The 24,288-nt window shown below is 35.0% G+C and overlaps 2 protein-coding genes across 2 annotated transcripts; both read right to left on the bottom strand.

Moving 5' to 3' along the window:
• Positions 1 to 1,634: 1,634 nt before the first annotated feature.
• Positions 1,635 to 13,329, bottom strand: LOC139869178 (uncharacterized). Its single transcript, XM_071857500.1, has 5 exons — positions 12,751 to 13,329; positions 12,611 to 12,675; positions 2,830 to 2,940; positions 2,467 to 2,479; positions 1,635 to 1,906 (listed from the first exon to the last, which is right to left on the bottom strand). The coding sequence occupies exons 1-5, from the start codon at positions 13,301 to 13,303 to the stop codon at positions 1,635 to 1,637; spliced, it is 1,014 nt and encodes a 337-aa protein (XP_071713601.1). The 5' UTR covers positions 13,304 to 13,329.
• Positions 13,330 to 13,752: 423 nt separating this feature from the next.
• LOC139867703 (zinc finger CCCH domain-containing protein 29-like) lies at positions 13,753 to 15,826 on the bottom strand. Its single transcript, XM_071856068.1, has one exon. It carries the CDS (start codon positions 15,733 to 15,735, stop codon positions 13,945 to 13,947), a length of 1,791 nt encoding a protein of 596 aa, XP_071712169.1. The 5' UTR covers positions 15,736 to 15,826; the 3' UTR covers positions 13,753 to 13,944.
• Between the last annotated feature and the right edge of the window lie 8,462 nt (positions 15,827 to 24,288).

The raw sequence follows: 24,288 nt of genomic DNA on the forward strand, positions 1-24,288 counted from the left end.
GGAAGGCTTCTTGGCTATTTATAGGCTCCAACATGCCTCTTATGAAGCTTATAGCTTCTTTTATAGATAGCTAATTATTCTAGTGACTTCTAGTAATTACTTCCTAAATATCTATTAATTACTATCAAATATTTCTAAACAATTCTACACTAATCAAGATCAATCTAGAAAAACATTATATTTTAACAAATAACCTTCATTTTCTACGGCGCACTTGCAGCAGCAGTATGTATGATGTATGCAACCAGTTCAAGGTCACATTTCCGACCCTTATATTCCACAATTTCAACAACCTCGAGGTGTTTATGAATATTACTGGACCCCTTGCTTTCTTTCTACTTATGATTGGAGAAGTCCAACATGGCTGCAAAAGATCCATATTTAGTAGGGTTAAATAAAGTAAAAATTAACTGGATAATCGTGTGAGTACCTTAATAGATAGTCTCCAATTTTGGGAATGCATTCATTATGGAAGCCAAAAATAGAAGACAATCATCGCCGCTTAACACTAACTGCCAATCTTAATTTCTTCTGATTTGGTAACATGGGAACAGATTCAAGTATTAAGGATTCCTACAAAAGCATATACTCGTCTCACAAACATTTCCATCAGCGATTCATTACAAAATGATTAAAATGATGAGCTGCTAACCTCGGGCTTTTTTACATTTAGAGAAAGAGACTCCACGGACCAAGCACACGATAATAACTGGCCGAACGCATTATTGATATTCAACTTACCCATATCAAGGTCAAGTTCCTTCAATTTCGGAAGATGAGCAAGACGTAAATCTATATGGTAACCATTGAAGATGCATGATACAAGGTCCGCATAGATAAATAGATAGATTTAGCTTAACAAATATCCATGATTTCAAAGAGTTTTAAGTTTGTCATAAAAATTTCTTTCGCCACGATAACATCTTGGGATTATTCTTATACATATTTTTGATTGTTTATCATTAGTTCACCACTTAAACTTATGACTTGAATGTTGTGCAACAAGAAGACAAGAATAAGGTAGACATTGACGTGAATGTTGTGCACAAAGAAGACAGTGATGCGAACCCAAACAAGGGAAACAAAAGGAACAAGCCAACTGCTTTTAGGTACCGCGAGTGCCAAAAGAATGTATCATTAAATGTTCTTCGTCCCATATATGATGGTTGTGGTGAATTCGTGAGCAGCGGACCTGAAGGTACTCTTGAAGCAACGATTTGCGTAGCATGCAAATGCCACATGAATTAAACATGGAGTGAAAACTCATGTCGCATTTGCATGCTGCGAAATCGTTGCTTCAAGGGTCCTTCGGGTCATGTTACTCACGAATTCACCACAACCATCGTATATGAGACGAAAAACATTTAGTGACACATTCTTTCGGCACTCGTGGCACCTAAAAGCAGGTGGATTGATCCTTTTGTTTGCCCTGTTTGAGTTCGCATCACTCTCTTCTTTGTACGCAACATTCATGTCAGTGTCCGCATTATTCTTTTCTTCTTGTGCACCACTTGTAACGACAAAGGCCCGTCAAATCCAGGTCAAGAAACTCAACTTTCCTTTTTACTGCAAAATTAAGACAATCATAACTAACATGTTTATGATTACTATTGAAACCATAACGGATCAGAAAGTCAGTGACGGCCAGGTGGTTGTAGCTTCGGATGACTTTTCTTGATGATCTTTCTTTTTCTAGAATTAACTACATCAACCAGACCCATCTTATTACGAAAATTCTCACTACCATCAAAGTTTAATAGTCTTAAATTAAACCACAAGTATCTCCATCTTGTAGCAACACCACCGGTAACCATTGCATCCTTGATAGAAATAACCGACAATATCGTAATGAGCACGTCATCGTACATTTGGCCTATAACGAACTTGGCCTTTGACAGCTTCCCACCTTCAAAAATGAATGTCATTAGTAATAATTATAAATACTAAAAATCTTAGCAATTAATGTGAACAATACTCATTTCGTTTACATCATGTACCTAACCTGACCCAGTTCACAAAGTCGCGGGGAATAATCCATACACCAATAACCTTATTTTAAAGGGTTGTTTATGAAGTGATGTAGTGGTATATGGATATATTTGTTAGATTTTGGTAATGTACGGATTATCACCCCAAAGTTATATTATATATGAAACGTAATAGTAAAGAGAACAAACCACATAAGTTAAAGGTCAAATGTTTTCCACAAATGAAATACGCAATACTTTACATATATCTAACACTACTATTTTTAAATATCAAACCTGAATATGAAGGGTTTTAGAAGAGCACTATAAGCAGTCCATGATTTAATATTATACCTGCATCAGAAGTTCAAAAGGTTGGAGACATGGAGCCATATAAATTTTTTGTGATTTTAAGTATTAAAAAAAGTCACGGATGTATTAAAAAGGTATGGTGTAACCGCAAATTAAATTATAACAAAATTCAAGAAATTAAACCTACATCCGATTTTTATCTATCAAGCAATTTCAACCAATAACAATAATCATATAAAATGTACTGGTCATCGTTGCTGTATATAAATATACTATTACAAAGTTAAAGTAGATTGAAAGTAAGAAGAGCTCTGCATGCAGGCCAAAGGGCGGAATCAGAGATCAGTTTTAAAATGTTCAGATCTAAACTATTCACGTTTGTATAACAGAATCAGTCTATTCGCAACCAAAATTGCTCAAATAATTTGATAAAAATAAACCTAATCGCAACTTTTATCTATTAAAGAATTACAATAAACGTAAACCATTTCTGGAACACAAATTAACGGTTCAACACACGAAGAAACAGTGAATGCAAAAAGAAACTTACCGATCGGCGATGGCGAGGTGATGGTGACGATGGCGTGGCGATGGTGACGATGGCGACGGTGAGGGTGGCGAGAAGATGTGTGAAAAGAAGTGACAGAGGAGAAAATTTTGTCTGAAAAAAACGGCAATGTTCAGAAAATGGTCCTACATTAGTACTTTATATAGTGGCTTAACAAAATATGTGGGCCTTTAGGGTTGATGGCCCATGAAATCAAAATCTACGATTCCGTCCAATTTTTAGAGCAAATGATTAAGAGGTTAAAGTCAAAAATAGGCTACAAACTTATATAAATGTATCGATATCGTCCACAAACTTATTTCCGTCCTACTGTCGCCTACAAACTTTCAAAAAGTGTACCGATGTAAACAAAAACTTTCAAAAAGTGTACCAATGTAAACAAAAATGACTTGCTACCGGCTAAACTGGTTAAAATCAACACTTGTCGTTCGTGGATTGGATCTTAATTCGTAAAAAAAAAAAAATCAGGTCAAATTTAGTATGTAACAGGTCAAAACTATAAAATGTTGATATTAGCACATTTTTTGAAAGTTTGTAGGCGACAGTATGACGGAAATGAGTTTGTGGGCGATATCGGTGCATCTGTGTAAGTTTATAGCCTATTTTTGGCTTTAACCCATGATTAAATGGTACAAAAAAAATACACAATTTCCTTACCTTAGTCTCCTTACCTTGTTCAATTTAATGACACAATTATTTTTACTTCTAAAAAGAGTTCTTTCCGTATCAAATTAACTAAAAAGGGTAATTATTTGTTGTTAATAAATGAACTGTTTGATGTCGTCAAACCTAAAACACGAAAAATGATAAAATTTAGGGTTACGAACGTTCAACTAACATTTCCAGATGTCGTGATATGCTTAGAAAACAATCATTTTAGATAATGTTTCATATTAAGAGGTTTATGCAGTGGCGGAACCAGGAATTTTACTCACTCGGGGCGAAATTTTTTTAAAACGTAGTAACTTTTTTAGGCAAAATATGTAGGTTTTGAACAAAATATGTAGGTTTTGGAAACATTAGTCCGCCCACGTCAATCCCATGTCCAAGAGTCAAATTGAGCTGACCCGGCTATAAGACAACAAAGAACGGATTCGAACCCTGGAGCATTTATTTTCGGGAGACCCAACACCTTTTGACATGGTCTTGAATCCAAAAGTTACATCTCGACAATTGGTATTTCGACAAAGGCCAAGGTTCAGAATAAAAGATCATGTGCATGTATGGGTGTGTGATAATACCATCATTTTTACATCAAATAAGTACATTATTGTTAGACTAGCGAGCTTACTCAAGAAGCTTGCTTCCCTTAATATGCCATGAATTATAAATTGCATCTGTTTGAAGCTTCAATACGTATGACTAATCATGAGAAAGATGTCGATAATGTTGATTGTTGAATAATAAATAATTTTTTCGTTCTAGATTCATCAAATTCAGGACATTAACCACATAACGTGTTAGAAATAGGATATGTAAACAGATAATTCGGATATTTCTAGAATCGTGAAACACTTTCCTAATTGAATATTCCGACCCTCCTTGTCTCCTGTTACACAAAATTTCAATTAGGATACGACTAAAAATGAAAATCGTTTCCAGACAAGAAGAACGCGATTTAGTGTATAGATTTTTGTGTATGTTTCTATGTGAAATTGAAAGAGTATGTGAAAGCAGTTTTCAAACTGATCATATAAAACAGTTTAAAACAGATGATTATAATTCCAATGGTTAGGACTGTTGAAAGGAGCGGGAAAAACGTTTTCTTTAAACGTTTTATTAAAACGTATCACTCAAAACGTTTTTATTTCGGGGCCCCAGCCAGGGGCTCTGCCCCTTGGACCCCGCAAGGGGGAGCAGCCCCCTTGACCCCGCCATTATAGTGCGCCAGTGTCTAGTTCACTCTTATGGGCGTGCACTCCGCACTCACCGAACCCATGTTAAGTATCACTAGTCAACTCCTGCTTTCTAGTAAATCACAATCAGCTAAAATGATAGTTGGATAACACTAAAATCACCAACATAACGCTCATGATTTACCTAGATCATCATCCAGATGATTCATGTTGCGTAAATTCAGTGAAAGAACTAAATCTTTGAGGGTGATAGGGATAGTATGGTATCGAATTGAAGTCACTAGATCAATTAATGTTGTAAATTTTTTATAATCATAGATTTTTGGAAGTTTTCCTTCCTAACATCTTAAATGTTAAATTGATTAAAATAGTGGTTTTCAGAACTTAATACTCCTATTCAAGTAGAAACATTCTAACAGGGAAGCAAATACAATTTGATAATAACTATGTAGGATGAACAAATCATATCTCAAAAGCAATTTCAAATGGTAAGCCCCTCATCAAACCAATTATGATGGTAAACGGACCAGTAAACATAAAGTCCGTTACACAAGCTCAACTGCTGAAGATCTTTAAAGCCCAATCTAGAATTCTCACCCAATAATGTTTAAATCCCCAACAACCTGTCACTCGTGTCAGGCCCAGTGTCAAGAGAATGCTCATTCTGGGCCTAAGACCAATCACACCAGCCATCTTGGGCCATTCGAATCGATACACTAATTACACCAGAGGCAGACAATCGTTCCTCAAACACCCGGTACACTGAAAATACACAATCTCGGGCTAAAAGCCTAAAACCATGTTTATGTTTTGCAAAACATGATAAACATCACATCATTATATTTATATATTTATCCTTTTAATGTTAGTAACATGTAATTAACCTTGCTCGAGGCGAAAATGAACTTTTAATAAATTATCCAAATCTCTAAATGAGCCTCAAACTCTTAACCCCGTACACGTGCAATCTAATTCTCAACAGTGCGGATACTCTTATGTTTCTAGAACACTTCCGTATTAGATTGGCTCACATCCAACGAAAATGTCAAGATATTCAATTATTAAAGGGACAACGTCGCAATCATGCTAGATTGACTATTATTTTATTCCATTATCATATACCAATAAACATACACAACCATAAAAATAATATCAAATGAAGTAAGCAGAATAATTCTTGATGACACAATAATAATTAATAATTAATAATTAATAATAATAATAATAATAATAATGTTATAAGTCAAGTGTCATTGTGTAGTGGCCGACACTTTTGATAAAGTAAAATTTGGTGAATCAATATATTTGGTGGATCACGGATATTACTGTTCCACCTAACTGCACAGTGAATTATTGTACTATAAATATGTTATCGATTGTAATTAGTATGTACACCATTCTTGAATAAGAATTTAATCTCTTCTATCTTCCTTCATATTTCTATCTTCCTTCATATTAGTAAATATATTTCATATACAATATGAAATTATAACACGTTATCAGCACGAAGAGCTCCATATAATCATGGTGATTCTTATAGTTACTCAACCACCACTTCCACCTCTCAAGATTCCCACCGGCCATCGTCCTCCGCCGCTAAAACCACCGGAAGATCTAGAAACCTCCGAAGTGTCTTCTGATCAAAATTTTATCAGCTTGGATTCTTCCACCACTGAGTTATACTCATCAGGTATTCCAAAATTGTTGACGTTATTTAATTTAAAATACTTTGAATTAATTAATTAACAAGAAAACCAAGACTTTACAACAATCATAAAATGAACCCGTTTTGAGAGGGACAGTTAAAAAAAAAAAAGAAATATGAAGATACATATACATATATTACTTACACATATAAAACAACCATCTCACAACCCATTTGTTCTTCTTCCTGGCACAAACGTACTCCTTCATTATTTATATCATAGGACAGTTTGTATGATATAAAGCTAATAATAAATGACTTTTAGTGTTGTACAAAACAAACTCTGTAATAATCTGCAAAACTATCAATAAGGATGAAGGTAGTTTTGTGAATTTTAATGTAACTATAAATTAATTAAGATGAAATCAAGTTATAAGTAGGAAAAAGTTTTTTTTTTTACCTAGATCTCGAGAATATTCAGAATTTCATTTCAGACAATAATGGCCTGATGAGTGAGAATTAAATCTGTTTTGTGGGTGTGTGCATGCGCTCATACCATCTTATAACGGATTGCATGCTCAAAGTTGTACATGTGAATGCATTACCATTTGTACCCTATGAAATATATGTTATACATATACCCGATTTATATTTTCTCTCTCTAAATAAACTTTTGTAAATATGCATACATATATATTATTATTTTATTTATTATAATTAAGTTGCTTATAAGTTTCTTGGATTCTAAAATATCACGGGCCGACACAAAATAATCAAAAGAACCCCACTTGATTTAAGTATGGTATAATATTGTTGCTATTAATGATTGAATCGCCTAAAGCTATTTTTTTTTATTCCATCGAACTAATCACTTTTTGCCTTTACTTGATTTAAGTATGGTATAATATTGTTGCTATTAATGATTGAATCGCCTAAAGCTAATTTTTTTTTTATTCCATCGAACTAATCACTTTTGCCTACCATATGCTAAAGGGCAGTGACTTATATTATTGTTGGGTCAATTGGGCTGCTACAAAAAACTGGCCTTGGGCCTCCAAGATCTTCTAACACACAGTCCACCATCGCCTAAATCTTTGTGTTTATTCTTCGAGTTACATGCATACCACGAGGGCCAGTCCCGAGTTTTTTCGGTGCCCCGAGCGAGGCATAAAAAAAAAGGCCTCTATCATAATTTGTTTTCACGTATCCATATATAAGCTAATGGTTGAATTGTATAAAAAAAATAAAATAAAAAATTATCAAAAATCGTTGATGGGTTCGATAAGAAATATAAAAGTGATGATTTATAATCACACATAGATAGTTTTAACTTATATTAAAAGAGAATACATCGTTAGTTTTAACTAATTTCTTTTTGTAATCCCACATCGATTATAAAATATGTATTCTATAAATTGTAAATTCATGATCTACAATCAGTAAGAATTAAAGCCTGCATTTATCCTCTTAGGTTTGATGTGTCTTGGGCTAAGTTAACTTTTGTGTATTAATAAAATAAAATATATTGAGCCACTTAAATTATTGGGCCCTGTGCAAATGAACATGTTGCACTACCTTCGAGCCCGGGCTGGCGCATTATTTCCTTCGAGTCCGGGCTGGCGCATTATTTTCTTAGCCTATTCTTTTTGGAGGTTCGTGAATCCGAGGCCAACCTTGCATTGTTCAGTTCCGTCGTATGCATATTTTTACTACAAAATATCGTATGGTGAGTTCATTTGATTCCCTTTTGCTCTTTACATTTTTTTGGGGCTGAGAATACAACATCAATTAAATGGTAAAGAGCTATGTATTGCAGATAGTAGTAACATACACATTATGATCAAATCTAAGAAATATTTCATTGATTTGAAATCATCTGAAAGAATTATAAATACTATATTAGGTCCTGCAAAAGGAAATGGAAAGATAAAATTCATATTACCAAATGGTACGAATTTTCTTATAAACAATGTCTTGTTTTCTCTCAAATCAAAGAGAAATTTGTTAAGTTTCTCTGATATATATCATAATGGATATGATTATCAGTCAATGATAATCGGAAATGAGAAATATCTATGTAGCACTGAAAAACGCATATTAATGAAAAAACACATATGATGATTAATGAAAAAGCACATATGGTGATTAATGAAAAACACATATGGTGATTAATGAAAAGCACATATTGTGATTAATGAAAAACACATATGGTGATTAATGAAAAGCACATATGGTGATTAATGAAAAGAATAGGTTATATATATGGACCAATTCATCCATCAAGTGGACCATTTTGATATTTCATGGTTCTAATAGACGCATCTAGCGGATGGTCTCATGTTTGTGTGTTATTAAGCCGTGATATGGCATTTGCAAAGTTTCTTGCACAAATTATTAAATTGAGAACACATTATTCTGATTACACCATTAAAGGGTGCAAATTGATAATGCTGATGAGTTAACATCTCAAGCATTTAATGATTATTATATTTCTATAGGGATTGTTGTTGAACATCCTATTGCTCATGTACATACAAAATTGATTTAGCTGAATATTTATTGCTTGCAGCTAATATCTAGACAATTGGTAATGAGTACAAAACTCTCAATATTTATATGGGGACATGTAAATTTACATGATGCGACATTGATTCACATTAAACCAAGTGCAAATCATAAATATTCTCCCCTACCAACTTAATTTTGGTCGAGAGCCAAAATAGAACATTTGGTTGTGCAGTGTATTTTCAAATTGCACCACCACAACGCACTAAAATGATTCCTCAAAGAAGGATGAGAATATATGTTGGATATGAAACATCTTCAATCATAAGATATATTGAGCCCATGACGGGTGATGTTTTTACAGCACGTTTTGATGATTGTCATTTTAATGAAACATTGTTCCCTAGATTAGGGGGAGAAATGAAAAATAAAGAAAATGATGTTTCATAGTATGAACATCAATTAAGGTATGTTGATTCTCGCACAAAAGAATGCGAAAAGAAAGTTAAAAAATAATGCATATGCAAGAATTTGCAAATTAATTACTTTATGTATTTAAAGATACAAAAGAGTGACTAAATCATATATAATAGCAGGAAATGCTCCAGCTCGAATTGAAATTCCAAAAGCTGGCAATAATGTCACTCATGAGTCTTTGCCACATCTGAAACGTGGAAGACAAATTGGTTCCAAAGATAAAAATCCTAGAAAAGGAAAATCAGCTGATAATGAGATAAAAGAAAGTGTTCAAGAAGAACCATAAATCAATATTCCTTCTGCAGAGGATATTGATAAATGTAAATACATAAATTGCGATAAATTATGCAATATTATGGAACCGAAATGAAATGAAAAAAAAAAATCTTGATGAGATATTTTCATATAATATTACAATGACATCATGAATAAAGATGATGATCTAGAACCAAAATCTGTCATTGAATATCAAAATAGACATGATTGAGCTCAATGAAAAGGAGAAATACGAGCTGAATTAGAATCGCTCAATAAAAGAAAAGTTTTCGGATTAATCGTTATCACTTTGAAAAATGTGAAACGTATGGGATACAAATGAATTTTTTATCCGAAAAAGAAATGTGCAAATGAAGTTACAAGGCAAAACTAGACTTGTAACTCAAGATTTCCCACAAAGACCGGAAATGAATTATGAGGAAAACTTATCCTCCTGTAATGGATACAATTACTTATTAGATACTTAATCAACCTGGTAGTTACTTAAATGCATCTCATGAATGTTGTAACTACTTATCTGTATGGATCACTTGATAGTGATATACATGAATATACCTGAAGGGTTTAAGGTATCATAAGCATCTAATGCAAAACCCAAGGGAATGTATTCTATTAAATCACAAAGATTTTTATATGGGTCTATACAATTAGGACATATGTGGTATAACTGATTAAGTGATTACTTGATAAGAAAAGTGTATACACATAAACTTATTTGCCATGTTATTTTATTATGAAAAACAATGATCTTAACATCATATGAACAAATAAAGAGATCTATGAAATCATTCAACTTCTAAAGAATTATTTTGAAATGAAAGATCTTGAAAATACCAAGTATTACCTTAGATTGCAAATTGAGCATATGCCTAATGGTTAACTTGTACATCAAACAACTTATACCGAAAAGATTTTAAAACATCTTTTAAAGACAAACTCATTGTTGTTAGATCACTCAATATTGACACTGATCTATTTCATCCCTGCGAAGATCATGAAAATCTTAACAGATCGGAAGTTCCATATTTTAGTGCAATTGAGGTTCTTATGTATCTTATAAATTGTACAAGACCTGACATTTCTCTTGCAGTTAATTTGTTGGCAAGATTCAGCTCAACTTCTACCAAATGACAATGGAACAGGATCAAACACATATTTTGATACCCTTGAGGAACTGCCGATTTAAAATTATTTTATTCTAACGCTTCAAAACAAGATTTGGTTGATTATGTATATGCAGGTCATTCATCAAATCCTCATAAAGATAAATCTCAAACTCGATATGTATTCCTAAATGGAGGTACCACAAAATCATGGCGTTCTAAAAAACAAACACTTGTTGCAACATCATCAAATTATGCCGAAGTGATTGCATTACATGAAGCCACTCGGGAATGTTTTTGGTTAAGATCAATGACACAACTCATTATTGATTCTTGTGGACTAGAACGCGATAAAAGTTCAACAACTATCTATGAAGATAATCCAGCTCGCATAGCACAGATGAAAGAAGGATATATCAAAAGTGACTGAACAAAACACATACCCCCTAGATTCTTCTCAGATACTCAAGATCTTATAAAAGACAACCAGATTAAAATGAGATACGTTCAATCAACAACTATGCAGATCTTTATACCAAAACACTGTCAACTATTGTTTTCATAACACATGTTCACAATATTGGCATGAGGCAAGATCAAAAGATGTGACGACTCAGCGATGTCTACTTAAGGGGGAGTCAACTCTATGCTGCACTCTTTTTTCCTTGGCTAAAGTTTTTATCCCACTGGGTTTTTCTTTAGCAAGGTTTTTAACGAGGCAGTAAGTTGCAGTTGATCTCTAGTGAAACAAAATTGTCGTCCAAGGGGGAGTGTTATAAGTCAAGTGTCATTGTGTAGTGGCCGACACTTTTGATAAAGTAAAATTTGGTGAATCAATATATTTGGTGGATCACGGATATTACTGTTCCACCTAACTGCACAGTGAATTATTGTACTATAAATATGCTATCGATTGTAATTAGTATGTACACCATTCTTGAATAAGAATTTAATCTCTTCTATCTTCCTTCATATTTCTATCTTCCTTCATATTAGTAAATATATTTCATATACAATATGAAATTATAACAAATAATAATAATAATTATTATTATTATTATTATTATTATTATTATTATTATTATTATTATTATTATTATTTTAATAATAAAAACTTAAAAGTTTTAAAACTTACAAAAAATTAGTGGGAAGCCTAGAGACAATCTGGGCCCCCACACCTCTAGCAATAGCAAAACCTATCCTAGTAAAAATATGAGCAGCAGTACCGGCACTAATATCTTGCGCCATCGAACTCTTCTGAACCCGCTTTAGCAAAGAAACAGCCTCCTTCTCTAATTCCCCCAGGGAAGAAAATGAGAAAGGAATGAAACCATAACCAATCGCCTGACAGCTAGATTCGTATTTGACCCGCTTCCGACGAGCCGCATCAACCACAGCACGTCCAGGGACAAAGTCAGAAAGCCAGACTGCGTCAAAGGAGAAGACCTTGTCAAGTCAACACAAACATCGCGACCACAATCCCAGGAATAAAGTAACACATCTGAAGGTCTGAGGGCCCTGTCGTTCCCTCCAGACAACCCAATGTCAACCTCCTTTCTCGCTGAAATCCCAGATCGATAACAAACATCAACAAGAAAATCCCGAACAATATTATGTCGATGCTTAATACCCACCATACCAGCACAAGACACGGCGTGATCCCCGAAAATATCCCCAGTAAAAACCCTTGAACAGGCAGAGCATGCCGTCGAGATAGAGAACAAAGGAACACCTAACCGGTAGCACAACACACATCGGTAAGTCTTTGCGTTCATCGTCTGACCCAACCCCAAAATAGGGACTGCCCTTAGCCAAGGAGATGTGTGATCACCCTGCTGTGATTTCCATAAGGCCGATTGTCGGGGAGATAACGAAAAAGTGGATTCTGCAGAAGCGGTAACCTTTGTGAAATAAACATCTGCCAATTTCTTCATGAGTATTGGGGCAGCGACCTCACTCGGATTACCTAAAATATCAAACCCAACCGTATTATTAAACAGACCCAATGCATCTTCAAAATCACGACCAAGACCAACAATACCCGTATGACGTAAGAGCTTGGTCTGCAACCCAGCAGACTGTAATCGAGAAGCCAGAAAAGCATAATGACGAACATCTCCCGCAGAATAAACACCAAGCCCTCCAAATGCAAATGGCAAGGTGGCAAGCCGCCACTGCCAATCACCAAACCCAGGCCCTGAAGCAGTAACAATACGCTCCAAAGAAGATCGAAGGGCTTCATCGAAAGCGCGTTGAGCCGCCTTAAATATACTAGGAGGACAAGTACGCAAGGTAAAGTAGAGTTTAGAAACTCCCGTACATGCCCTAAGCAACAACAACTCACACTGAGGATCATCAAGCTTAGCAACCTTATCCATAAGCGCAATGGACTTGGTCACCCTTTGCATCACCAGTTCACTACTAAAACCAAGATCGGAAGTTGCGGGGGCCCCTAGCAACTTAACACCATTTAAAGGCCGAGCAATATTAGGAGGAAAGACACCTACTTGCCTGCTGCGAGGGTCCTCCGTAGGCCAGAAAATTTCTGTTTTTTCAACGTTGAGATGTAGCCCAAAACGAGGCCCATCCTCCATAATCAAATGCAAAACCTTCCCCACCACCAAAGTGTCCCCAATAATAGTGCCATCATTCAAATACCACGCCTGAAGACAAACATTATTATTATTATCATTATTATTATTATTATTATTATTATTATTATTACTACTTAATAACTATAACTATAATTATAAATTATAATATAACTATAATTATAAATTATTTATTATTATTATTATTATTATCATTATTATTATTATTTTTATTATTATTATTACTACTTAATAACTATAACTAACAATAATAATAATAAATAATTTATAATTATAGTTATATTATATATAATTTATAATTATAGTTATATTATAATTTATTTATTTTCATAATTATAATACTGTAATAATCATATGTCAAGCATCATCTATCATGAACTACGAGGATCATACGAAGGTTGCTAGGACAAAAATGAATAAAAACATTCATATTCATATAAAAATTAAATTAATTCTCGTACCGTATAGTCATAATTCATAATCAAATTACATTTCAAGTTCAAACGGTTGAATTAATCAGAAACTATAATCTTAATGGATTCCAGTTGGAAAACTATGAAGGAATTACAAATAATTTAAAGAATTTTTATGGCAAAATGAAAGCTGTTATTGAGCTTTTGCTATTATGCCACCATCTGCTCTTGATCTATATACATCTGCTCAATCCACTGTGGCAGTTTCTCACCACCACTGCCGCCGTACCGGTGCATTTCCGGTGACATATACCGCCCAGCTCCAACACCTGCACCACCACCTATTCCAAAAGATGCAGACTTCCTAAGCTTACTTGCATCTTCACCGCTAAATCCCCAATCCAACTTCCCGTTTGGCGAACCCCATTCAGATAGGTTGGATTGTGGGATTGACCGCGGGCTCACAGGCAGCCCACGGTCAATAAAACTATGACAGCGTTGTTTAGAGAATGAACCAGATCTTGAATTCATAACGGCTTGTGCTACTGCAGCCGATGAATCAAACCCATAACTTGTAGGTTTACGAACGGGTGAGGATGAGTAGTTTGGTGACGGGTAAGATGCCCGAAGCGGGTTTGGACTGTTAACGAATTGTGACCGATTATTAGGAGACTGTGATATCATTTGAGTTGGTGAGTTTGAAACCTTTGGAGATAATAAACCATGAAATTGAGACAATAACGATTGATCCAACGATCCATAAACGTCTTCAAGATTCGTTGGTTTTAATTCCGCAAATTTATTTTGATTGTTGTAAATGTTATTCGATATATCGTCTAGCATCTGTCGTCTCTGTTGTTGTTGAGTCCTTATTTTCTCCAATCCAAAAAACTCCGTATCCATTTCGAAATCTCTCGCATTCAATGAAGTCTTTAACCGACTCCCGGGCAGTTGGAGCGCAGGTGGTGTCAAATGATTCATTTTGTTTTGCCACATGGGAGACGAGGTAGGTGAAGTTGCACCTAGGGCTAACGGGCTCATCGAGCCCGTTTCCATCGAAGAAACTGGAACAGTAACGGATCCAGATTTCGGCGACGGAAGACCTGAGCCGGTTGAAGCATAAACTGGTCTCAGCTCTTCCACTCGATGTGCGAAGAAACACACTTTCCTCGCACACCCAATCTCATCTTTACAAAGACGAGTTCTGTATTGAGCTGGATGAAGCCACGACTCAAAAACTCCGTGCGCGTATTCACATGAATCACCTTTCGCACAACTCCCCTTCTTAAACTCGGGGCACGGAACACAACTATAGTTAACCTTTTTCAAGTCACGCCGGCGAGCATTCTCGCCGGGGTGAACAAACGGACACTCGGTCCAGTCATGAGTATAAGCTCGTGAACACGGCTTAACCTTAAACGTATACATCCTAAATTCATCAGACCCATATACACCTTCATTAATATCCGGCATCGATACATCAACCGGGTATTCCTTTTTAGCTACAATTTCCTTTTCTTCAATTAATTCCTCATCACTCGAAAAACCATTCAACAACATCTCTAACACTTTCCTATTTGATACCTTGATGCCCCAGGCGATTAAATCGCCTGGTTTATTCCCGTTATTGTCGTTTAAGTTAACATCAGCTGACGCTTCAAGTAAAAGCTTCACCACTTCAATTGACGCCGGTGACCCACCGGCGGCGGCGCAGTGCAGGGCAGTGGCACCGTCCGTTTCGGATGGTTCATTAACATCAACTCCTTTTGTGTCAATTAAATACTTCAAAACATGATTGCTTCCGTACATGGAAGCAATCATAAGAGGGGTTCGCTGAACGAACCCCATCTTTCTGTTATATCTTCCGTACCAAAAACCAAATTCATCTACGGCTAAACCTTTCTTTTCAGTCAAGTACTTGAACCCGGAAACATCATCCGTTGCTGCTAATTCAAGTAAATTTGAGCTTTGGTATTGTTCTTGGGACGTATCTCCATCCATGATAGAATAAAATTTATAAGTATTTGTAAGTTTACAAGTGAGAAGTTTGTTATGGTTGTGATTTTTATGGATAAAATTAGTTGGGATGAAGGATTATTTATATGGGTATGATATTTGATGCTGGAAATAAAGATACAAGTATTTTGGGGAACAAACACGGTATGAGGAAAGAGGAGATGAAGGTGCAAGTTTACTTCATATTTGTTTCTTTGGTCAAAGGTCAAAGTTTTCAACGATGAAAAAAGTGAAATGAAATTTAAATTACGATGAGATTCAAATGAAATGAGAAAATGGAGCCTGTAATCAACTGATATCTGACTGGCTTTCAACGGATTTGTCCAGTGAATATGAGCTTGACCCGGCTGGAAATCGTGATAGAATCCCACGCGCATCTGTCGCGTGAAAGTTGAGAAAAGGTTTTGTGTTAAATATTTTAGGCAAGTGGTTGGTTACACACGCGTGACGTGGACTGTTAACGTTTTACCGGATCCTTTTCTTATTATCACATGTTAAATTAAATGTTGAAAGTGATAAGGATTTTTATTGCAATGAATAAAAAACAATTACTCGCTTAATCCTTAAATTTTGTATAAAATTACACGCAAATATAGCTGAAATTTGTACACGTCGCGTCTGATTCATGACACTAACGAATTTTAGTCAAATTCAGTTAACCACCCCATATGCTTCTTACATGATGATTATTGTTATTTTTTCGATGTCTTTTTTTCTTAGCATCTTCATCTTTATTCCAACCAAAATAAAAACTCTAATTTCTTTATGTACCAAAAGACACCCAATATTTTGTCGTTTGCTTCAAAGAAACACATTAACGCCATTCACTCTCCCATTTAAAGGCATTCTGTCTCCTTCTCTGCCTACATCGCTATTGCTGATTTAAAAACTTGGCGACCTTCACGATCTCAATTGCTTCACATCCCTGTTTTCATAACTATTCGATCTGGGAGACGGTTGCCTGATTTCATCGGTGTATATATGCCCAAATTTGTTCCCTTATTTTCATTGCCAGATAAAATTTGGTCTTGTTTGGTTCACGAGATCCAATGTGATTTCGACGGAATTGAAATAGAATTTAGACACGCGTCGTGCACACGATTCTATAGTGCACACAAGCAGAGACGTCATATCAAAGGTATGCTCGGTAGCATTGATTGTATGCATTGGGAGTGGAGGAATTGTCCAATTTCTTTAAAAGGACAATGCACTCGAGGGGATCACAAACCGACCCTTATACTTGAAGCAGTTGCTTCATATGACTTCTGAATTTAACATGCTTTTTTTTTTGAATGGCGGGTTTCAACAATGATATAAATGTTTTAAATAAATCCCTTTTTTATTCACTTAAGAATGGGACGGCTCACAGTATATATCCTGACCGGGCAATTTTAATAGAAGGATATGTGTGTCCCACAGAAGAGCCAACTATTAAGTTTACCAGATTTCAAGCTAATGTCCGAAAGTATGTAGATATGGCATTTGGGGTTCTTTAAGGTCGGTTTCATATTTTACAAATAGTTTCACGCAGTATGCCGCAAAAGAAGATGCTAAGAGTAATTGATTGTTGTCTCATATTACATAATAATGATTCTTGATAGATAATGGATTTGCACTAAGTGGGGAGAAGATTTTGTTACGAGGACATGGAGAATCGTCCAGGACGTTTACCAAATAGAGGACGAGATCGAGACACGATCGCAAGAGAAATAAGGGATATAGCAGTGCACAACCAACTTACCGATGATCTAGTCGAGCATATTTGGAACCTTTCATCGACATTTCCCATATACCCTTTAGATTACGTTTTGATTGAAATGAAATTTGGAAGAAGAAAAAATTGACTTCATTCTCTGGAAACTCTTATTTCTCTTCCCAACTCGTCAGTCATACTCTCACCCCCATTCAACTTTAATCACACCATCATGTTTCCATCTTTCTCTACTATAATCGTTTAAGATCGTAACTCGTAAAGCTACATTTTCAAACATGACCTACACAATCATCATCATATATATCAAATGGAAGGACGATGAAACTAGGACTCATTTCCCTTTATCTTTCAACAAAAAATCAAAATCGCATACATCAACTTAGTCAATTCACAATGTCACTTAATGTTCATCCACGACCGCTACCGACTTGCGTTGTCTGCACTATCTTCATCCTCTAAATCCTGGCTAAATTTGTTTCAAACAAAACCTAAACCTAACACCGTTAAGCGTTGTCTCCTTTTGTGAAATCACGGGTTTGTTTTAATAAAATAGTTTAATGATATGTTTTGAGTATTAAGTGAACGTAAATGTTAAAGTCATTTAGTTTAATGACCCGTGGAACCACAGATTTCGACTAAGAAACTTGTCATTGTTTTTACAAACATATTGATATACTTAACTTGGTCAGAATAAATGAACTACATTTATTCTCCCACGACCTTCTTCCAATTTTTATCACAATTGCTATTTTCCTTGTCATATGAGTCTACATTACAACATTTTATTGAAACGTGTATTTTGTATACATGTGTAACGTAATTAATCCGGTAAAAAAATCCATGGTTAAATAATAATAATATAATAATAATATAATAATAATAATAAATTTTGCTCTAAAATTGAGTATTTATACTTTTAATAATAATTATTAGTAATAACAAATGTCTCCTTATTTTTATTAAAAAATTAAAATTAAAATTATTATATGAAGGTGGTATAATATGTTTCAAAGTTTGTACATATGTTAATGAGGTCTTTTGTAAAAGATTGTATAATTTTTTAAAGTTTGTACATATGGTCACGTGGATGTTTTATCATAATTTTAAAAAGTGATCCGATATTTTGTGTTTAGAAAGTTGACTAATGAATAATATTTTGTTGTATTTAAGAAATTTTATTTTATTTTAAGTGGGACCGGATCAGATCCCTATTGAGGCGTGGCGGTGCCTGGGCGACACTGGTGTTAGATGGCTGACTTGCCTTTTTAACAAGACGTTTCGAAGCTCTAAAATGCCTATGGAATGGAGACTGAGTGAGACTATTCCCATCTATAAGAACAAGGGGGATGCTCAATGTTGCGGTAACTATAGAGGCATAAAATTACTTAGTCATACTATGAAGCTTTGGGAGAAAGTGATTGAGACTAGACTTCGACGCGAAACCAATGTTTCGGAGAACCAATTTGGTTTTATGCCAAAGCGCTCTTCGATAGAGGCAATCCATATTATTAGGAACCTTATGGAGAAGTATAGAGAAAAGCAAAAGAACCTAGAGATGGTCTTCTTAGACTTAGAGAAGGCCTACGATTGCGTGCCACGAAACTTGATTTGGAAGACCCTTAAGGGCAGAAGTATCTCGAGTAGGTATATTAATGTTATTAGAGATATGTACGAAGGGGCGAAGTCTTGTGTTCGAACACCGGTGGGAAATACTGAAGTTTTCCCAATAGAAGTAGGCCTGCACCAGGGATCGGCCCTTAGCCCTTTCCTTTTCGCTTTGATCATTGATGAACTTTCTCGAGGGATACAAGAATGCATCCCTTGGTGCCTGATTTTTGCCGATGATATTGTGCTCGTTTCGGATTCTAAGGAGGAGCTTAATAGAAGGCTGGAGCAATGGAGGGTGGCCTTAGAAAGTAACGGTCTATACATTAGTAGACAAAAGACAGAATATCTTAGTTGCGATTTTGATAGGAATGTTGATGAACAAAGTGATGGAGTGAACATCTGTATTGGAGACCAGATCTTGCATCCACAAACTTCGTTTAGATACCTGGGCTCGGTGCTACACAAATCGGGGAGGATAGATGAAGACGTGTCGCACCGAATTAAGGTAGGGTGGGTGAAGTGGAGAGCAGCGACTGGAGTCTTATGCGACAAGAAGATCCCCCTTAAGCTGAAAGGGAAATTCTTCAAGGTGGCAATTAGACCTGCCATGTTATACGGATCAGAGTGTTGGCCTATGACGAAAGCACAAGAGAGGAGGATGGAGGTGGCAGAGATGAGGATGCTTAGGTGGACATGTGGTAAAACCATGTTAGATATGATTCCTAATAGTGTTTTTAGGGAGAACCTGAAAGTTAGAAGCATCATCGACAAGCTTAGAGAAGAACGACTTCGATGGTTTGGGCATGTGAGAAGACGACCTCCTACTGCCCCTGTTAGGAGGGTCGAGACACTTACGGTTGACGGCATAAGAAGAAGGGGTAGACCTACGCGTAGGTGGGAAGATAGGATAAAGCTAGACTTGAAGGAGCTCTTATTGACCGAGGACATGACCTCTGATAGGGTTGCGTGGAGGACTAGAATTAGAATAGACGAGTAGGTTTTTTTTGGTTTTGTTTGTGTGTTTGTGGTTTTGTAGGTCTGTGTGGGTATCTTCTTTCACTCTGCTCTTTGCCCTTTGCTGTTTTTTTTTTTTTTTTTTTTTTTTTTTTTTTTCTCTCTAGACCCATGCATCGATGGTGTAAGTTTGGACATGTGGGTTTCTATGTGTATGTATGGATGTTCGTGTTTGTATGTATGTATTTAAGTTTGTTCGCAGGTTTATGTTTGTTTGTTTGTATGTTCGCTTGTTTTGCTTTTCTGCTTGTCTTTGATTGTATTTATGTATTTATGTATGTTTGTATTTATGTATGGTTGTATGTTTATATGTATGTATAGTTATATGTTTGGTTGTATGTATATTCGTATGTTTGTATGTATATCCGTATGTTGGTATGTATATTCGTATGTTTGTATGTTTTATATCTATGTATGCGTATGTTGGTTTTCCCGTATGTATGCTTGTTGGGTAGATACTGTTTTATGTATGTTTGTATGTTAATTCTTATAGAATGGCTTGCTATGTTGTGTTTTTATCTGTATGTGGACATATATGTTTATTTCTCATTTAATGCAGCTTTACTTTATTCGTCCTGTGCTCCGCAGTACACTCTAAGGTACGTTTTTCTTTTTTCTTTTTTACGGCGCTGTTTCGGGAGCCATCAGCAAGCGTCTAATTATTGGCGACTTGACTGTCGCTTAGAGCCTAAATCGAATCCCAGGCAACATTTTAAAACCCATGGAAATTCGTTCCACCATTTTCATGGCGTTGGCATTTTTTTTTTTTTTTTTTTTTTTTTTTTTTGGCCGGAGGTCCGTTGCAAGCAATCTCTTTATCCGTCGAACATAGAGAGGGAGGACTTTCTCTACTCTTGTGAGTGTTTCACTCGGGGTGGTGAAATGACTTCTCTTTGTCCTAGGGTAGAGGTAGGATTGTCTACGTCTCACCTCCCCCATACCCTACAAGTGTGGGATTGGGTATTGTTGTTGTTGTTGTTGTTGTATAAGAGATTTGATATTCCCACATATCACACAATATCAGTCCCAATCTGACTTGCATTTTAGTCACATAAATTATTTAGTTGTTATGATTGAAGAAAAGAAAAGAATAAGATATGATGCAGAAGATAATAACGTTCGTTAAAAATAATACGGAATAACTATTTAGTTGTTATTATGAAAAGGAAAAACTAATTTATTAATAAAGTAGAAGATAAATAATTACGCCTTTTTAATTAATTTATTTTAATTAGTGTTTATGACATCATCTACATGTCTTCTAATTTTTTTTCCTTCCGATTTATTTTTATAAAGGATAATTGCTTATTTATGACATCACAAGGATAGAGATTTAATATTAACTATAGATAGATAGTGTATATGTATTAAAAGTAAGTGTGGAAAGATCACCTCCGTTTATAAGACTGTGTTCTCGAGTTTTATTTAAGCAGAAAAGAGTAGGATGGAGTGGGAAGGAGATAATAATGATGGAAAGGAATGTAATATATTATATTTTAAACGCATTCTCGAGTTGAGAGGAGATTAAAAAAAAGGAAAGGAAATTAATTAATTGTCTATATAATTTTAAAATATTATATATAATATAGATATAGATACAGATTATATATTACTCCTTTATGCAAAAACTCCGTATGATTCATACTAATAATAAGTAAAGCATCTCATCTTATTTTATATATTTATTTATATATTCATATATATAAATATACAATAACAGTCGATAGTTTGAATGGTTATGAACTTATGAGCTGTGTGAGTATGGGTAAATATTTAGTATCTGAAAGAGGTCAAAAAACTAACGGGGTAACACTCTTATAATGGATATAATATAGTCTTGTAAATATATAAGAGTTGTTTTCCACCCAAATCATCTTACTAAAAAGGCTATAAACTCTCCTCTCAAACCCTTTACTTTCTACTCCATTCCTTCCTTTAAAAAAAAAAATTCAAGAATGCATCATTAGTTTTTTCTCCGTCCAATTCCTCTCATTTCTTTCTTAAAAAAACTCGAGAATACAGCCTAAGAGTGTAATGGATATGAGAGGATAGGATTACGAATGTAATGTTGTGCTTACATACGCACCCATAGAGAATTGTGGGGTAGTGATCTCAATTATTGAACTTACTTTTGTTAAATAATGCAAATGTTTTGTCACGGGTAAAATCCTCTTTGTCAACACGTGTTAAACGTTTCCTTTGTCTATTCTTAAAATTATATATCAAAGTTACTGAAATTTCTTTAAATTGTGTGGTCAAAGGGTATCTGTAACTCACTAACTCGTAAGTAATTATCTTATCTTATATAGGTACCCTAGTTTTATTAGTTTGATAAATTTAGAACTAGCTGCATATTGTCCTTTTGATAAGGGAAAAATGGTTAGATGAAATATAGGTAAGGGGTAAAACCTATAAGTATTTGAAATTGTGATGTGGTTCAGCGGTTGGTGGCCTGCCTCCTTTAGGGGAGTTCAGGAGTTCGACCCTCGTTGGCTACATATTAAAAACGTAATTTCATCCCTGTCATGAAGTATCCACAAATGGCACCCTTCTCATATCGTTTGGGGGGTAAAGGGGAGGGGTATTTTACTTGGCCGTGCCCTTGGATCGGTTTCAAGGTTTCCTCCCGGGCAGCGATGGGGGCGGGGTTTATCGCTGCATCGGCATAATCGAAACGGGAGATGATCGCAACGGGTGGTTAAAGTTCCCCTCGGGTGATCCCAATTGTTGTTCAAAAAAAAAGCTATAAGTATTTAGGGTAAGGCCACTCGCAATGCAGCCGTTATCAGCATCGCCACCGACCGCCAACGTTTAATGACTCGTTCATATACATTATAAATGATTCACAATAGTTGATTACATCGCGAGGTATATGACCTCTAAATGATACATTTTACAAACATTGCATTCGTTTTAAAAAGATAAACTTTCTTTACATCGAAAGTTGACGGCATGCATACCATTTCATAATATATCCATCTATAATTGACTTAATAATAATCTTGATGAACTCAACGACTCGAATGCGACGTCTTTTGAAATATGTCATGAATGACTCCAAGTAATATCTCTAAAATGAGCAAAATGCACAGCGGAAGATTTCTTTCATACCTGAGAATAAGCATGCTTTAAAGTGTCAACCAAAAGGTTGGTGAGTTCATAAGTTTATCGTAAACAATAAAATTCATCATTTTGATAGACCACAAGATTCAAATACAGTACACCTATCTCGTGTACGAAATCATTTTTCATAATGCTTAGCAGAGTAGGTTCGTATCCTTTTCTCCCCCGTAGGTTACCTCGCGATTTTTAAATAATCGTGCACATATCTCGTGCACAAAACTAATACACATAACCTGTGTATAAAAATCATTCTCTCGATACATAACATTCACTTTGCTTTCATAGCTTGGCTTGGTAACCGACCTTAACATATAATGCGCATCAATAATATCCCCAAAACAGAACATCTCGTCTGTATAATATATAAACTTCGAAGTACTAAACACCACGCCCACTAGCTCTTCCGTCTAGTGAACATTCTGGGTGGGGGTGTTAAACCCGGTAGCTACCTTTAGGATTCGCGTGAATTAGAGCCATACCCGTTTCTAATTCTTAGGTTATCAAGCAATAATAATCAGGGGAAATATTCACAACAATTAGTGGCAATTATCAAGTCCAACTAATTCAATAATAATTCACAGAACTTCTGTCTGCATAATAATTCATTCGAGGAATGTTTTGCTTGTTTCTATCTCCTCAAACATTTATAAAAGCATTTCATTTATTCGCAGTTCAAAATATATTTCAAAAGCATTTAATAAAGCAGTTATAAAAACAGCGCATGTATTCTCAGTCCCAAAAATATAAAGAGTAAAAGGGAGCAAATGAACTCACTTACTGTATTTTGTAGTAAAAATACATATGATGATATTTGAACAATGCAGTGTTGTCCTCGGATTCACGAACCTATATCATTTGTATATTTATTAATATACAAAATTGTAATCGGACACATTTATATGTATATAAATTTATTAATTATATCCTTTTTATATTAATGGTATATATAAGTTTCATATATTCATTTTATATATATATATATATATATATATATATATATATATATATATATATATATATATATATATATATATATATATATATATATATTTATAAATAAAAATATTAATTTCGTTATG

Source organism: Rutidosis leptorrhynchoides, chromosome 9, assembly GCF_046630445.1.
Source record: "Rutidosis leptorrhynchoides isolate AG116_Rl617_1_P2 chromosome 9, CSIRO_AGI_Rlap_v1, whole genome shotgun sequence".
Taxonomy (NCBI): domain Eukaryota; kingdom Viridiplantae; phylum Streptophyta; class Magnoliopsida; order Asterales; family Asteraceae; genus Rutidosis; species Rutidosis leptorrhynchoides.

Excerpts from the sequence above, each read along its gene's own strand:
- LOC139869178 (XM_071857500.1), bottom strand. The coding sequence starts at position 13,303 with ATGGAGGATGGGCCTCGTTTTGGGCTACATCTCAACGTTGAAAAAACA. Across the intron at positions 12,676-12,750 it reads CAAGCTCTTACGTCATACGG|GTAATCCGAGTGAGGTCGCT; the intron begins GTATTGTTGGTC and ends TTGATATTTTAG. Across the intron at positions 2,941-12,610 it reads CAGATGTTTATTTCACAAAG|ACAAAATTTTCTCCTCTGTC; the intron begins GTTACCGCTTCT and ends CGTTTTTTTCAG.
- LOC139867703 (XM_071856068.1), bottom strand. The coding sequence starts at position 15,735 with ATGGATGGAGATACGTCCCAAGAACAATACCAAAGCTCAAATTTACTT.